The sequence below is a fragment of the Aspergillus costaricaensis genome, assembly GCF_003184835.1.
Source record: "Aspergillus costaricaensis CBS 115574 unplaced genomic scaffold BO79scaffold_2, whole genome shotgun sequence".
Lineage (NCBI taxonomy): Eukaryota > Fungi > Ascomycota > Eurotiomycetes > Eurotiales > Aspergillaceae > Aspergillus > Aspergillus costaricensis.
In genome coordinates this window covers 118,540-134,840 of record NW_020291802.1, presented here as the reverse complement: position 1 = coordinate 134,840, position 16,301 = coordinate 118,540, and the positions used below count along the sequence as shown (strand labels likewise).

At 49.8% G+C, this 16,301-nt stretch overlaps 7 protein-coding genes and 1 non-coding gene across 8 annotated transcripts; 6 read left to right on the top strand and 2 right to left on the bottom strand.

Moving 5' to 3' along the window:
- Positions 1–243: 243 nt before the first annotated feature.
- On the top strand, positions 244–333 carry BO79DRAFT_t27. The gene has a single exon. It is a non-coding gene; the product is annotated as a tRNA-Asp (tRNA).
- Positions 334–701: 368 nt separating this feature from the next.
- Positions 702–3,390, bottom strand: BO79DRAFT_234440 (uncharacterized protein; the record flags this gene model as incomplete). The annotated part of the gene is made up of 6 exons (XM_025684375.1): positions 3,178–3,390; positions 2,859–3,115; positions 2,478–2,785; positions 2,178–2,409; positions 1,377–1,690; positions 702–1,312 (listed from the first exon to the last, which is right to left on the bottom strand). The coding sequence occupies exons 1-6, from the start codon at positions 3,199–3,201 to the stop codon at positions 702–704; spliced, it is 1,746 nt and encodes a 581-aa protein (XP_025544229.1). The 5' UTR covers positions 3,202–3,390.
- Positions 3,391–3,711: 321 nt separating this feature from the next.
- On the top strand, positions 3,712–4,842 carry BO79DRAFT_223876 (uncharacterized protein; the record flags this gene model as incomplete). Its single annotated transcript, XM_025683630.1, has 4 exons — positions 3,712–3,762; positions 3,808–3,992; positions 4,439–4,497; positions 4,532–4,842. The coding sequence occupies 4 exons, from the start codon at positions 3,712–3,714 to the stop codon at positions 4,840–4,842; spliced, it is 606 nt and encodes a 201-aa protein (XP_025544228.1).
- A 142-nt stretch (positions 4,843–4,984) lies between these two features.
- BO79DRAFT_23634 (uncharacterized protein) lies at positions 4,985–5,763 on the top strand. Its single transcript, XM_025684567.1, has one exon. The coding sequence runs from the start codon at positions 5,160–5,162 to the stop codon at positions 5,568–5,570; it is 411 nt and encodes a 136-aa protein (XP_025544227.1). The 5' UTR covers positions 4,985–5,159; the 3' UTR covers positions 5,571–5,763.
- Positions 5,764–6,968: 1,205 nt separating this feature from the next.
- On the top strand, positions 6,969–9,160 carry BO79DRAFT_267496 (uncharacterized protein). The gene is made up of 2 exons (XM_025687048.1): positions 6,969–7,652; positions 7,723–9,160. The coding sequence occupies exons 1-2, from the start codon at positions 7,066–7,068 to the stop codon at positions 9,050–9,052; spliced, it is 1,917 nt and encodes a 638-aa protein (XP_025544226.1). The 5' UTR covers positions 6,969–7,065; the 3' UTR covers positions 9,053–9,160.
- A 1,518-nt stretch (positions 9,161–10,678) lies between these two features.
- Positions 10,679–11,067, bottom strand: BO79DRAFT_267486 (uncharacterized protein; the record flags this gene model as incomplete). The annotated part of the gene is made up of 2 exons (XM_025687047.1): positions 10,840–11,067; positions 10,679–10,781 (listed from the first exon to the last, which is right to left on the bottom strand). The coding sequence occupies exons 1-2, from the start codon at positions 10,986–10,988 to the stop codon at positions 10,679–10,681; spliced, it is 252 nt and encodes an 83-aa protein (XP_025544225.1). The 5' UTR covers positions 10,989–11,067.
- A 1,753-nt stretch (positions 11,068–12,820) lies between these two features.
- Positions 12,821–13,586, top strand: BO79DRAFT_267483 (alpha/beta hydrolase; the record flags this gene model as incomplete). The annotated part of the gene is made up of 1 exon (XM_025687046.1): positions 12,821–13,586. Exon 1 carries the CDS (start codon positions 12,834–12,836, stop codon positions 13,584–13,586), a length of 753 nt encoding a protein of 250 aa, XP_025544224.1. The 5' UTR covers positions 12,821–12,833.
- Positions 13,587–14,280: 694 nt separating this feature from the next.
- On the top strand, positions 14,281–16,244 carry BO79DRAFT_267481 (MFS transporter; the record flags this gene model as incomplete). Its single annotated transcript, XM_025687045.1, has 9 exons — positions 14,281–14,825; positions 14,876–14,932; positions 14,997–15,177; positions 15,237–15,460; positions 15,540–15,683; positions 15,736–15,792; positions 15,855–15,988; positions 16,054–16,126; positions 16,180–16,244. 9 exons carry the CDS (start codon positions 14,281–14,283, stop codon positions 16,235–16,237), a joined length of 1,473 nt encoding a protein of 490 aa, XP_025544223.1. The 3' UTR covers positions 16,238–16,244.
- Positions 16,245–16,301: the final 57 nt, after the last annotated feature.

The following is a 16,301-nucleotide window of genomic DNA, read 5'->3' as shown; positions in this document are numbered from 1 at the left end:
AACTATATATATCCCCACGGTATATTCCGAATGAAAGGTAGAACAAAACAAATGTGCATATTGTAGCGAAACTATCATACTACAGTAAATAACGGCCCCAAAATAGTCTATATATGACAAGTAATACTCAAGACATGTGTTTGTTATTGTAATAACGTTAGCAGCAGCTTAATTTACAGCTCATGATGTAGTGCTTTTCTGGTAGATAATGTGACAAGAAATTGAGACAGACGATATCTCCAATCCTCGATGGTCTAACGGTCATGATTTCCGCTTGTCAATCCCTTTCGGGAACAAGCGCGGGAGACCTGGGTTCGACTCCCAGTCGGGGAGATTTATTTTTCGTTTTTGTTTCCCCCCCGCTCCATCCCGTGCAAGTCTTATCTTCCGCATCCCGAATTCGCCCGATTGCGCCACATGCGATCTTATCTCTGAACGCCATGTGTGATTCTTCTTATTATTCATTTCTTTTTGTCTTTTTTTTCTTTTTTCCCTTCCCAATAGTAGTATAGACCATGTTTGCTTCTTTTCATGAGGTTGAACCTCTTCATCCTAGTCCTAAGAGATCGCAATGCTCATAAAAAAATCTGAAGGTAGTGAACTAGCCCTGTAGACTGAAGCGATACTATCATCACTACGAAAGAACGGAAACTCCTGTTAAAGACCCAAAACATAAGGCAGGTTTCATTCAAGACTGTTTGTTAACAGCCGCCCTGAATCATAATATCCCACAACGCAGGCCACAATGACCTACTTGCACGGGGATACTCCTGCCATATGACTCTGGGCAACCAGAACCCAGCCTCAATGGCAATGCCTACCATCCAAGGCAACATCGCATCTCCAAATAACCCTCTGGACCTGCGACCAGCAGTAACGTACATGACAGTCACCACAATAGCAAAACTGCCGATTATCTCAGCAATATATGCATCGCGTATCGAAACTCCTTCAAGACTGATGATACACCCCATATCAAACTCTGTGCTACCACATGCTTCTTGCACAGCCCACACTGCCAAGGCACCTCCAACAACTTGTCCAGCAATGTACATAGCAGCCCGCGATAAGGACATTCGGTGAAGAAAGTACGCAGCCAATGTGATAGTCGGATTGACATAGCCGCCACTCGAGCGCGTAAAAGTAACGATTATCAAAGGGAGGAGGCACATATTGACGATACTCGCAGGTAAGAAGCGAACCCAATCGTAAATGTCCGTTCTGAGGTAGGAGAGATTACCGATATCGACTCGATCTTTGGATGCTGGTGCAATCGTCACCCATGTCAACATGAACGTGTACATCATGCTGGCTGTATCTCTGGTTTAGCGCTCCATACAACCGTAACCATATTAATATTGGGGTCACCATCTTACCGACACATTCTAGTAAGGTGCACTTCCACATAGTGACGTCCGCCAAGCACTTCCAGCCTGACAAGTCTGTACTTGGCTGGAACGTATTTTGATATCCATCGCCACGGGTCTGAGGGAAGCCGGCCACAGGTGCGATGCCGTGCGCTGGCTTCTCGCGACAGCCACTCTTCTCCATCCCAGGTATCATGATGTTGAAAGAGTGGAAAACGCAACCATGCACATGGTAAAAGTGCCAAGTTCGACAGTAACTGAAGTATGAAGTTGTTGTGGTTTGCTCGGCGGCCGGCGACTGCCGACCCGAGGAAAGTGGATCGCTGATATGAGATGCTCTTAGACGGGGAATTGTTATCAATCACAAATAGGAATGACACTGTCTGTGACCTACAAATGAACCCAACAGACTTATTACTCTTCTTCTGACTGTCGCCGTTCGGGTTCTTTCGGGTCCATGGAAGAGCCTTTTACCCGTTTCAGTAAGTAGACTTAGCTGTTGAGATGAAATCTAGTCACCTGCTTTGCAGGTGACGGGTATCTATTCAGAGCGAGAAATGCTTCTAATTGAAGGTAAAAAACCAATTGAAATACAAAGACAGAATGATATCTCGGGAACGAACAAAAAAAGCTAGGCAAAATCGCGATGAGGGGACAACTGCTCCCTGAGCACGGTTGTGCCGCCCCTATCGTATAGAAGAAGAAGTGAACGGAAACAATCGCCATATCCTAGTGTTCAAGGCATACTCATGCCAACGCTGGGAGGATACATCTTCAATCCCACTACTACGTGGGAACGAAGCAGCTTACCAGCTAGAGCACTTGGAGGTCGCCGTCGTCCAGCCAGTGAGACGGTTGGCGATATCAGAGGCGTAGCAAGAAGTGGCACCGGAGGCAAGATCAAGGTTGGTGGTCGACTTAAGGGAGTTTACACCGGAGTTGTAAAGTCTGGCGGCACGGTAGTAGGCCGCAACCCCAGTCCGATCGGCCAAGTCCAGGTAAGAAGCGAGGCCATAACCACCACTGGAGGAAGTTCCAATAGCTGAAGTAGGGAGATTGATGTTAGAAACTGCAGGTCCCTCAAGGATATTGACAAGGATTATAACGTACCTCCATCGCGGATCATCTGGACGATCTCCGAGTCGGAGCAGGTGCTCTTTCCATAGCAAGTACCGGTACCCTGGAAACTCTGCATGAGGCCAGGGTTGCTTACACTGTTGGCGGTAGTCGGGACTCGGACACAGCCCTTGGATTCCTGCAGAACCACGGCCAGAATGAAGCGATGGTCGACCTTGGACTCCTTGGCGACCTTCTCAATGGCACTCTTGATGTTTGCGGTCTCGGTCGCCGAGTTGTCCTGGCCCCAGCCATTGTTGCTGCAGGACTTGGCGATGACAGCTTCCTTGTTGGCTTCCCACCTATAGTAGTATTTGGTTAGCACAATGAATGCTTTTGAAAGCAAGTCCGACGGAAGGGAGGTCTCAAGCATACATCGCATCGAAGGAAAGCCAGTCGGACTTGGCGGGCCATCCATCAGCCGTCGAACCATCGCCGGTGTACTTGGTGTAAGAGTTCGAGCCGGAGCTCTTGCCAACACTGTCGTTGACGCTAGTGACAGCCAACGCGCTGACGCTCACCACTGCGTTGGTGGAACGGGAGGCCAATTGCTCTCCCTCCTCGACCTCCAGGGTCCGAGTTCCCAACGGAGCGGCGGCGGCGATGCCGGCAAGGGAGCCGACAGCAAGGTACTGTAGGACAGATGTTAGTACTCTGTTGCTGAGAGCCGGATATGTGCAGGATGGCTGCTCACATTGAAGAACTGAGTGAAACGCATCTTGATAGAAAGGTATTGTAAGTTGGAAATTGGTTGATGAGTAGGACAAATGCTAATGATTGTGTGCTCTGCAAGGAGTGTATGTGATTGAAGGAATGTGGTGAAGCTAGTCAATAGCTTCTGGATAAACTGAAAAAAAGTGAAAAAAAAGGAAGGACTGTCGAAATCGACTTGATACTGTGAATATGCTCTGCTTGGATAGAGTCATTTTGGAGCAGCGCACTCGCGCTCTTTATACGAGCTGGCGGTATGGCATCTCTTCAGCCCCTCTCAGGAACAGAAGGTGTGAAGGATTGTGAGCGGCCCCAATTTGCAGGAGATGCTCCAAGGCATCGTTGGTTGGATACTACTTGTGAACGGTGGGCTGAGTGACTTGAGGGGTCCGAGCAAATCAGCGATGATAGTCGGTCATCACCAACGGCCCGCTAATTTAGCTGCCAATCGGGGCTGACGTGTGACAGTACGAAATGAAGGATAATGTCATCGCGTCTATCCGATTCTGCCCTCAGGATGCATCTGAGAGGCCCGTCCAACATCTTGAAGATGCGGAAACCTAAGATCGTGCGGCACTACGCCGACACCAGCCCACCGGGGGTATAATCCAAGACCAGTAGGATGGATAATCCTCCCTCCATGATAGAGACTAGCGCAAGAAAAAAGCCCGAGGAGCCATGTGCGCAAGGCCGACAGAGCCAAGCTCAGCGAGCATCCGTGTTGGCCGAGCCCATGAGAGCCATCATTGGGAGAAGTCTCCACCCCGCGGCTGTCGCAGGTTCAGGCGCGAGGAACCAGTTAGGAGGATGAACTGACCAACGTTAGGTTTTGCATGGGCCACCGCGAGTCGGAAAGAGGAACCGAGAGCACACACTGCCTGTGCCAAATAGCATCATTGACTGGAGGGAGACTCGTCTAATGTGTGAGTTGACTGAGTTCAGGCAGACACGTTCGGGCTGAGGCCGAACTAGTGCGGGGCCGAAATCTCCATCGATTTGTGATTTTCCATCTTCACCGAGACAAACACACACCGACTGCCAGAACTATTCTGTTTAAGAAGCACTCAAAGAAAAAAAAAAAAAGGCATCCGGTATACACTCAAGCCTTTGCTGTGTTGTGTTTCCCTCGTCTAGTGAGAGCGCATCGACGCACTCTCGGAGACTCGAGAGTTACACACATGCCAGCAGCCCTAAGGCACACAGAGACTCCCCGAGAAACTTTGTAGAACAGTCATGTAGTGCAGTGGAGATGCCCCTATTCAATATTGGTACTGTGTAAGGCACTGTGTAACGGAAGGGGCCGGTTTCAGCTTCCAGGGATTGAGTTTGTGTTTCAGATGGTGGCTGTGGCGATCCAATCTGGGGGCAGAGAACCAACATCTCGGCTTCCCGTTCCTGCGTAGTTTATTCTCCGGGCGCCTCGATTGCTCATAGGAAGCTGACATTGGCAGACGGCGGATCCGGCCAAGCGCTGTGGCGGTGGGTGGGGTCTGACGCTGCTGGACATGAGCGAGCACGCCGGCCGAATTTGTCCTTAGCGAGACAGGCTAGTCTGGCAGACTTTCCCTTGGCGTCGGATCAGAAGCTATCCAGATGTTACCCCCCTTTCAGCTTCTCATCACACTGCTGGTATCCTCTCCATCTCTAACCCTGCCATAATGGTCATATGGAATGTATCCTTTCAGGCCAGAAACTTTATTATCCATGTGTTTTTACAGCACCGACCTTTCCGGATTGCTGTTCCGAGGGGTCCTAGCCACACCTTAACTGGAGATGTTGGCATTCGACTACCCACTCTCTCTGCAACATCGCAAGTTGTATGCCAAGTACTACTTGACAAATAGACATACACGAGGAGTTTAATTCCGTCTCACTGCCTCAAAGGATGATGCAGATACTGCTCTGGCCCGGTGCAGGTTCGGCCCCCAACTCTGACTCCATCCCGTTGGGGGTGTTCGTCATGACATGAAGATGCAATGCAGGTACCGTTCGTCAGACACGGAACAAGCTACTATATCTCTCAGAGCTGGTGTCCCGGCGATTTCTTTGACATGGGAAATTTCTAACGGAGCAATTACTCTACCCCGGGTCACCCAGACCAATAAACCACTTCGGTCACGTTCTGGGTCACACCACTCCAATATACCGGCCCAGTATTTCACTATGTTCCCGCAGTTGGCATCTGCTGATGTTGCAGTGACATCCCCAGGGTTCGGGGCCTTAACAAAAGCTCCACCCAACACAGCAGGATCAACCCCTTGTGGCTATGTCGTCCCCCCTCAATTGTCATACAGCTTCAATTCTCTTAGGGGCTATTTTATTGTGAACTCGCTTGACAACAAGCTCTTGCGACAAACTGTCCTCCCCTTCGATTGACACCCCATTCCAAATGGCCTAGCAACTTTTTCCTTCCAACTTATTTTTTTGGGCTTTCCTGTTGGCACTTGCAGCAAGCATTGCAGCTATAAATATAGACCGTGGAAAGAACTGCTCGGCACTGAGGGACGATGAGAGCGCCATAGAGGCATGGTATGTGTACTATGTCGTATTGCACATTGGAGCCGGCATGACAGTGAAGACTACACGCTTGAGTTGACAAGCGTACATCTTCTATACCTTTTGCCAAAGCAGGTCTGCCCGGTTTCTACCAAGAACAGGGAACATTATGCTAAGCTCCACGGGCTACCAACTGGCTTGAGAAGAGTACTAACAGAGGCATTCCAGGCTCAGAGAAGCGTTCCTGCTGACCGAAGTTGTGTTACTAACGCACCTCATATAGAAACGAACCTGCATGACGAAACACGATCTCTCTTTTAAACGCAACGACAGGTTGGTCTCGTGGAAACATCGAAGGAATGAATGTGGCTGGGACCTCAACTCCTTGAGGGGACCTTCGTTCCCATGCTTCCCCCGGCGTTATATTGTGTGACAACGCACCGATGGGATGAAAGGCATCTCTACTCGAAGCCTCTCGAAATCTCTTTCCCGGCTCCAATATCCAGACTATAACATGCTGCCCGACCATTGGACACCCTATCCCGAGGTGAAATCTGCCCGCCATCTCTTTCACATAGGAGCATGAACGGACTGCGTGCATCCCTGCCTATCCGTTGGTGGAAGCTGGGAACATATACACAAAACAATGCAGGAACACAGGAGCAAGTGGCATGATATGTGCCTAGCGCCCTTTCGATGGATTTCGGCATGTCCGACGACCTGTCAACATGGGAGTTCGTCTTGTTGCCCTGTCAAGCTGACAGAATATTCTTTTTCATACCACCACAGATAGAAAAGTAGTTCGTATTACAATGTTTGGCTAAGTGCAAGTGTACCTTGACCATCCTAAGCGATGCCAGGAGCAGTGAAAAACCGATACCGGATAAAGCTGTAGTCTGCTCTAGTACGGGCACGGTCGCTATCTTAACAGGGAGTGACCGTGTGTTATAAGAGAAAATCTAATGGTAATGAGGTGGGTGGAGTGAATGCTGACACGCGCCAGCCTGTGATCCTTCTACCTCTGACTTCCACGAATGAGAGGTAAAGTTCCCTACTCTAGCCAGTCAAACTGGAGCCAGTACATCCTGGTGGCTCTACATAATGCTGTAGCGCTGCCAGAAAACCTGGCAGACTTGGGAATGCTGTCTCCACATGTCAGATTTGCTTAGCAATCTGCTCTTTTCAATATAGGTCTAAAATGACCCCGATCGATAGCACTGAAGTTTTGACAGCTGCTCAGCCTTGCGAGACGCATGAGCAATGGCCAACGACTTCGCCTGTATATAATGCAGGCTCTTCCAGAGTTGGTGCAACTCACAACCATTCTTTCTCTCTGTCAGGTTCAGTATCGGTTTGACCACAGTACAGCTTAACCATGACCGAGTCTGATACCGTTGTCTCTGTCGCAAGTGACCCTGCGTCATCCAATCCAAAAAAGGACCTCAAGTCGAAAGAAGAAAAGATCGGAATTACCTCTCATTGGATCTTCATAATTTGGAGCTGGTTTCTACTCACCATCCCCCTCTCATCACTGACAGCTGTCTTCCTCGCACTGGTCTTTAGCTACCGGGTTGGACATGGAGACTCCCCGTTTGAGAATCTCCGCGTGGGCCTCGCGACAGAAGGTTCATCAGATGCCTACTACGTGAATATGAACTCGAGTATCCTTCTATTTGTTACCTCATGGGCTAGTACCTTGGCTCCTATGCTGTCGGGCTTTCTCATCACGCTTGCGTCGTTTCCCATCGCGAGGAAGTACCTCCAAGACATACAACAAGGACGTTTTGAACGGCTGCCTACTCCATACCAACTGACGCTCATGCTCAAGTTCTTTGACGGGGGCACTCTTGGAGCAACCTGGAGCTGGATTGTTTACCTCGTCTCGTGGAAAAAGAAGCGGCAGCCTCAGACTTCCACGCTGTTCTCAGCCGCTTCTGTGGCTTTGCTAGCGACATTACTTGGGTATGTACATAGACCTAATGCACGCACCTCCATCATTTGATCTGTACATTTCTGATAGGTCCCAAATCAGAGCGTTGGTTTCTTTGGCAGATACCTGGCTTCACTTAACTACGACGACAGTCTCCTTCACTCGCGCTACTGCCGCCACGAACAATACCGACTACAGCTTTGGCCTGACCCCTCAGTGCTTGAAAGGCAACAATTCGGTCGCAGCACAGGAAGATACTGGCCTATGTAGCGTCTCGATGGCTGTCACAGGCCAGTTCCTCGCAAATGCAACCGTCAGTCTCGGCGTGCTAAACAACGTCTCTGATTTTGCGACCGTGTACACCTACGACAACAACGGCACGATGTACAGCTACCTAGGAATACCAGAGGGCACGGCCTCGGTGACCCACCGGGATTACGAAGCTCAAACATATGGTGCTGCGACACAGTGCGAGATGTTCTCCAAAAGATGCAACCTGACCGAAGTGACGACCTCTCTCCGATACAATTGCTCGAGTGCCTTTGCCGGCTTCATCGACTCCACCGAATTGATCACAGGCTTTTTTACAGACTCCAGCATGACAACTGACATAGAAGACAATGAGACTTCCAACTATGGCACAGAAAACCCATTTTACTACGTGATCGCCGGCGTGCTAAGTACCTCTGGGGGGACCGTCCCCAACTCGACAGACTTTGTGCAGAATGAGTCGGGCGTGTATGGCTACGTCCTTGGCTGCAACACCACGATTTACGACATCGTGTACGACCGAGTCAACAACTCCGTGACCCGCTTCGTACCCACCGATAGCAACACCTCGGTATCCAACATCTGGCAGACGAGTATCGCGCAGACAGTCGACTGGGAACCGTCCATCGAGCTGGAGATCGGAGCCGCGGCGTTCAGCCAGACAGGCCAGGAGTTCGCAGACAAGATTGCACAGTCATTCAGCAAGGTAATCTTGGCCCTTGGAGCAGACGGGGTTGAATCGCGCCCAGCACTAGCAGCGCAGCAGAGGGAGACTTCCCTGGTATCGAGGGTTCCCATGGCGCCACTCTTCACCTTGGTTGCCGTGAACTTCTTGTACGTCATCGTGGGCTTGATTTTTGCGGGAATCGCTATCAGAACCGCCCGAGGAGCAGTCCCTGATGTTCATGCTCGGCTTGGAATCTCAGGTCTTGTAGCAGATCGATTTGAGGATCCCGGATCGCGCAAGGAGGTCCATTCTGTTGATGAAATGTTCGAGGAGTATGCTGGACATCCGAGCCGACGGGTGGCTGTGGAGCCGGAAACTGAGGATGGGGTATACGTTTTCAAGAATTGGGATACATCTAGATCGAGTTCGGTGGATGTGAGGGAAGGTTCTGTGGCGGTTGAGAGATCTAGGCTGATTAGTGGTGAGAGTGCTTGATGATGTAATTATCTGCTATAGACATAGACCATCTGAGTAGAGTGGCAATAATAACTTATTAGCTGACTTTATTCCCATCGGTCTTTCCCCGGTTCGCATTCACTAGACAACAAATCCAGGGTCAGTTCCATAAGTCCAATCTCCATCGCTACAAGATATCAAACCCCCCAAAATGCGTCCTAAATGACTCTACTACTATCGGCTATACCCGTCTACCCGATACCTGTCGATTCTTTCCAGATGATTGGTGCTCTCGGTTATTCGACCACCGGAAGGAGCTCCACGGCGCATCTTTTGGCCCCTAACCCCCAGGACTCAGCGAATCATAACAGTTTAGAATCCGTCAGGATCACACCAAGCCTCATCGATCAGCCTATCGTCTGAGGCTCAGCCGCTTTCTCGAATTCATGGCAGCTGAACGCTTCCCTGGTCTATGATAGCACTCTTCTTTGATTTTCCTTCCCAGGAATGCCCATTTAGCGGTCAATGTGTGACTTTGTGGAGACACGTCGAAAGTAGGGGTCCTGCAAGGCTGAGGCTATAAGCTGGGACCTCGTATTCTGGTGGGATGATATTGGAGAGAAGCGGGTAGTAGGATATGTAAAATTAGCTGATAGAGGGAGTGTGTTAATGTTCCTGGTATAGTGAGGTTGTGGAACAATGTTTCAGTGGCCACTGCTATGGGTTATGTCTCAGAGCAGAGTTTTTCTTTACCCATCGCGAGTGTCTTAAAAATGCTTAAACGTGCTTATCGGTGTGAAGCAGTTACACCTCAGAGAGTATCATTTTTGGCCTGATTTACTACGTTGAGACCTTGCCATCTACAGTTTGACGGTTGTAAGGGAGTATCTCTGGTATGTGGGGATCTCAGTGAGTTGTACAAATCTGGTTCTCACGTGGGCCTGGTTCCTTTTTGAGTGGTCCCACATACCAGACTTTCCCAAAACGGAAGAACCAAACAAACTCTGCTAGCTCAAACAGGAAGGCATAAGCTATTTTGAGAACCGTTGAAAAAACTTTGTCGATGTTGTTTCTAGAACAACCATGCAATGCATACTGTACAACATATGCACTCATCAGTGCGGGACGATCTACAGAGGGTATGAAAGAGACGATGAGTGAGTGATTGTCGCTAGGCCATCCCAAGTCAGGTATCGGCCAAGGGGTGCCAGCCTCAATTGGATAATAATACATGGCAAATTGGGTAGGCCAGGCGCCAAAACATCAAAAGGGCAGAGACGTAGGATTCAGAGTACATGTTCATTGATGCGTTCAGTGGATTTTATGGGCGACGAGCCATGCGAAACGTAGTATGGCAAACCAGTTAAAAAATGCTATGGCAACAGACATGCAAACTTTGTCGAGGACGATGACAGAGGTATAAGAGAACCGAACCCACTAAAACTCCAGAGACCGGATAGAAAAGAGAAACCGAAAGAAGGCCGATAGAAAGCAACGGAGCAAGAGAGAAAGAGCTGGAGGTCGGGGTGGGAGGAGGAAATTGGGAGAGAAGTAGAGCTAGAGAGGTAGGGAGAGAGAGAGAGAGAGAGAGGAAGGAAGAATAGGTCCAGCCCTGGTAGCACAATTTCGAGAATGGTTGCCGATGATGCTGCAGATCATCCGAGGTCATGCATCATTCCAGTCTCGTACCGCCGCGGCTTCTTTGGCATCTCGCTTTTTGTTGCGCCAAAGGAAATAGCAGCATACAGAGACTGCGATTAGGAAGAATCTAGGGACCGTTGTTAGCATGTCCAAGGTCGCAGGCGAAGAAGCCACGCAGTACTCACATGCCAACGATGATACCTGGCACGCCGCTCTTGAGGAAGTTACTGACGGGCTTCTCGCCAGACGAGGAATCCGAGTCGTCGCGAGCCAACAGAGGCATCGCAATAGCGACTGCTCGCCGGGATAGAGAGAAGGCTTGGGATGATTCCATTGGGGGGACCTGATATGCAAGTTCCGGGGAACGGGCAGAGCCGTAGGGAAGAGACGGGGAAGGGGAAAGATAAAAAAGGGGACGCGAGGGTCGCGTTCTGAATCGAACCTGCTCTCTGGCGCCCTCAAAAGGGGATAAGACATTGCCAGGACTAGTGGCTTCAGCACGGACCAGGAGGGGGGAGTGAATGTGGAATGCTGTTTGGTTAATTCACGGCCTGGCGCCCCTGGGCGGTTTGAGATTGTTGCCGGGAATAGTTTCACCCCTTTCCAACTGTCCATTCCCCACTGACCCATTCTCGAAAACCTTTTAAGGTGTCTTTGCGGTTTCGAGCTGTAGCAGAGTTAGATAGTGAACCTGGGGGGCGATCAACAGGGCGCAGCCTCTTGCTCTGAATCAGTTGTTCGAGGTTGAGGCTGGCAGTCTCAATCCTCCATTAGGGTGTCTGGAACCATTTTTGTTCCATTTTTGGGCTTTGCCCCTGACTATTTCCCGATTAGGCAACTGTGTTTCACCTTGAGTTGGGCACCTGACTGCCTGAGGCATGAAGCGGCTTATATGTACGTTGGAGCTAACCGCATCTGGACAGTCCAGTCATGTGAACCCAAGTCATTTGATTGGAGTGATTATTATATTATTATATAATGGGAGAGGGATGGTAACAGAACTTAGAGTACACAGAGGGGGAATGGCCTGCACAATGAATGAAGCTCGTAGAAAATTAACTACTATCTGACGGATGGGGATTTTTGGACCCCCTGCCTTCTACCTTCTTCCCTATGCTCATCTCGATCTGTAGAATCTGGCTTGGCTCAGATTCGATCGCCACTTCCGATCATGACTATGGCTGATCGGACAACCCTGGCAGTGGATTCATGCAGGGACAGCATACACCCTAGTTAGTCTTCTACGAGGACATATGGACAGACAAGGTACGTAGCTGCCTGAGCTGCTAAGTTGGTGTATGAGGTAGACTGCAAATGCCATGGCTGGCCTGGTACATATGGACGGCTCCTGCGCTTGGACCATTAATCATTCAGCGGAAGTGCGCTTTATCATCAGATTGCAATTTGTTTTGACAATATACTGATACACTGACTTTGGACTTCAGTACCACTACGGTTACTTTTGGGGTCAGCTCGTGAGATAGTCCCGTGGTGGCCTAGAAATTGGAGTCGATGCCACTCCCTACACCAAAATAGTGTACATTTGCAGAACTTTCTTACTCAAAAAGGCACACTGAAGCTAGCTACTTAACGAATTGAACACTATCTTCGAGAAGCGTGGGCTCTCTGACACGGGATGCTTTCTCCCCCCACCTTCGCATTGCCCCGCTCCGAGAATGAGGGCTCCGTGGGTCTGGCCTCATCTGCCTGCCGTCCCCTTGATATATCTACACTACGACCGATTAGTTTGACAGCTCTAAAAGTTGCTTTCCTACCTACTTACTTAAGTGTCATGGTAAGATTAGTGGGCCATATAGAACCAACACTGCTTTTGAGGGATCGCATTGAAGGGTCTGGCATACTCAGAATGAAGCCGAAGCACGCACATATGGAAGATTTTTCCTTCCCCGCATCTGCAGACATTCTGCACCGAGATAGGCCAATTAACATTATCCGATGTTTTCCCGGTACTGAACTAGCTTGCACTGACACCAATCGACACGTCAATTGAGTCAATCCTCGGGTTGATACGAAACCGCCATTTGCCGTGATGAGTTCATGACTTTCCCGCATGCGGTCACCCGCCACCATAGCCTTCCCCGTATTCATATATATCCCTGCCAGAGCACCAAATATCCATCCACTTCTTGCATCAGACTCTTTCTGCTAGAATCCTAATATGGCACCATTTCCCACTATCGTCTTCGTACCGGGCGCATGGCACAGCCCGGAATGTTATCGCAGAGTGATCGACCAACTCGAGGCTGCGGGGTATGAGACGGACCTCATTCATCTTCCATCCGTGGGGCCAACCCAGCACTTGCCAGACTTCTCTGCCGATGTGGCCCAAATACGAAGCCATCTAGAACGTCTAGTCGAAGCCGGCAAGAAGGTCGTGCTTGTGGTACACTCTTACGGAGGAGTGCCTTCAAGCGAAGCCGTCAAAGGGCTTGACTGCGGGAGCCGGCAGAGTAACGGCCAAGAAGGAGGAGTCGCTCATATCTTCTTCTGCTGCTCGTTTATTATTCCTGAAGGGAAATCTCTCATCGGCGCCTTCGGGGGAAACGACTTGCCGTGGTTCAATGTCTCTGCGGATCGCCTGGAAATTAACCCAGACAGACCAGACGAGGTTTTCTACAATGACGTATCAGAAGAAGATGCTCAGGCGGCAGTCAAATCTTTACGTCCGCACAGTTATCAGGCCTTCCTCAGCCCATGCACATATGCTGCCTGGAAAGAAGTTCCCAGTACCTACCTCTACTGTGCCCAGGATAATGCTATCCACTTAGGGATCCAAAAAATGATGGTGGAGGATTGGGCGGCAGGTTATCCCATCCGCACAGAGTTCCTCGACGCCTCCCATAGTCCTTTCCTCTCGAAGCCAACTGAAGTAACAACGGCGATCAGAAGAGCAGCTGGGGAAGAGATCTGATCATGAAAAGGATATGTGACGTGGCCATATATACACCTGGTTCCATCCACGTGGACCGGAATACTAGTGTCACCAATGGCGGTTCCTCAATGTATATAGAGACTATTACAGGCTACACAAGTCCTCAATATTGATGATCTCGGAGATACTCCAAGGTGAAATGGCATGTCATGGCTTTTGATTGAGAATTTGGCAACATCCGACCAGGAACAAAAATTCACCTGCAATCGCTATTTTGATAATTCTCAGTGCCACTACTTTTCCTGAGTACTTCTTTCGGGCGCAGATAGCAGTGAATGCTGCGTTAACCCTAATGGATAGAAGTCAATGTTTGCCTCACATTTTGACCTTCTTGTCGGCGAATTTGCTGTTGTCAACCCACTGCCCAGGCTCTGTACCACCTTCCAACCGTATGTCTCTGTGAGGCCTTTGCTGCGTTGCACTCTCAGACCTTATCTCGGCTTATTTCCAAATACAGAGTCCGGCGTACTACCCGGAACCCTATGAGATGTTAAAATCCGGTTCCGAGCACCAGTGGCGCCCAACACCCCAACAACCCGGCTTGCCTGATGCTTACCTGCATGAAGAGAAGATTAGTTGACCGAGAACGAACTTGCACTTCTTCTCAGCACCATGCGCGCCCCACCACGAAGGATCATCATCCCCTCCGGCCCGGAAGGCGATGCCTCGCACAATGGCTCACGCTGAGCTCGGTGACCAGGAGGCGATTATCACTACTGAAAGTGAAGAACATGACCACCAGGACGATTACGAGGTTCACTGGGAGGAGGACGATCCGGCAAACCCACACGCTATGACATCGAAGCGTAAATGGATCATCGTGAGCCTAGTAAGTACCATGACGGTGTGCGTATGCGTCACTAGCTCGCTTTACACAGCGACGTACAATCAGATCATGGCCGAATTCAATTGCTCTCGGACTGTCGCAACTCTCGGACTCAGTTTCTACATTGCTGGACTGGGATGGGGACCTCTAGTGATGAGTCCTTTGTCGGAGTTCTACGGCAGAAGACCCATCTACATCGTTTCACTTCCTCTGTACATTGTCTTCCTCATACCCTGTGCTGCTGCCCACAATATCCAAACAATGCTAGTTGCGAGGTTCTTAGACGGACTCGCTGGGGCGGCATTTACCTCGGTCGCGGGGGCTACCGTGGGCGACATGTACACCAAAAGCACCCTGCATACTCCCATGCTGATATACACAGCTTCACCATTGTACGAAATTTGTTGTTTGTGGTTTCGTCTAGCGACTAATGGCTGTGCAGTACCGGGGCCAGCATAGGGCCTATCTTGGGCGGGCTGATAAACTCGTGGGCCTTATGGTAGGCGAAAGATTTCCCCTGAGGCTAAGAAAAACCCAGCAAATTGAGTCTAACGAGGGTACAGGAGGTGGTCATTTTACGTCTTGCTCATCTGGTCAAGTATCCAGTCTATCCTTGTTATTATCTTCGTCCCCGAGACATACGCGCCAGTGCTGCTCCGAAGCAGGGCTCGCAAATTGCGGCAGGAAACCGGGGACGATCGATGGAGGGCTGCGATCGAAAAAATGGATCGATCTGTTTTGAAGGTAGATATGATACCACATTTTTTCGTTGATAGGTGGCTATAACCACTAATTCGAACCAGACTGTTCTTCACTCACTGTATCGACCATTCATGCTACTTCTCCTGGAGCCGATGTGTCTCAATCTTTGCCTACTCTCGTCCATCGCCCTAGGAGTTCAGTATCTCTTCTTTGGGGCGTTCGGGGTGGTGTACGGCAACGCGTATAATTTCGGGTTATGGCAGTCGGGACTGGCATTCACTGGTCTTTTGGTGGGGATGATCATGGCGGTCGTGATTGATCCATGGTAGGTGATGAGCAACTCGATGTGAACGCGCACATTGTCTTGCATTATGATTAGGAATCTGGTACTAAGAGCGGAGCAGGTGCTGCAAGATTTACCCCTACTTCTCCCGAGGCCACAAAGAGGAAGGGAACACTGGGAACAATGAGCCGGAAAGTCGTCTACCCCCCGCTGTCATCGGAGCTCCGCTCATGACTATCGGGTTATTCTGGTTTGGATGGACAGCGTGAGTACATTGTCTCACCCCTAAGACGTGGCAAATGACTGAAAGACAACAGCTTCCCTTCAATCCATTGGATTGTGCCTATCCTTGGAAGCGCCGTATTTGGAGCTGGGTAAGTCGACACTGTCTCGGAGACTGGATGCCTGATGGCGCTCTCACTGACACATTGGCTAGAATGATCTTCGTATTCCAAGGAGTCTTTACCTTTTTCGTGGACGCTTATCCACTGTACGCAGCCAGTGCGCTTGGTGCCAACAGCTTTACTAGGAGTACCTTTGCAGCTGCTTTTCCTCTCTTTGGCGTGGCGAGTAAGTCATCTCACTGTAATGGGTAAGCTTTTTGGCAGTCGCTGATAATTACATTACACTGCTAGTGTACCACAAGTTGGGTGATCAGTGGGCTACGTCCTTGCTTGCTTTCCTGAGCCTTGCTATGGCTCCGTTTCCGTAAGTCAAGTGCGGAAGGGATAATGCATATTGAATTAATAGCTTGATTACAGGTACATCTTCTTTAGATATGGAAAGAGGATTCGAAGCAGAAGTCGCTTTGCGACCTAAAAGTTACGGGAAGTGATTATTGGACTGTACCATATTAGTCTCGATGGGAATGCCAGATACCTTC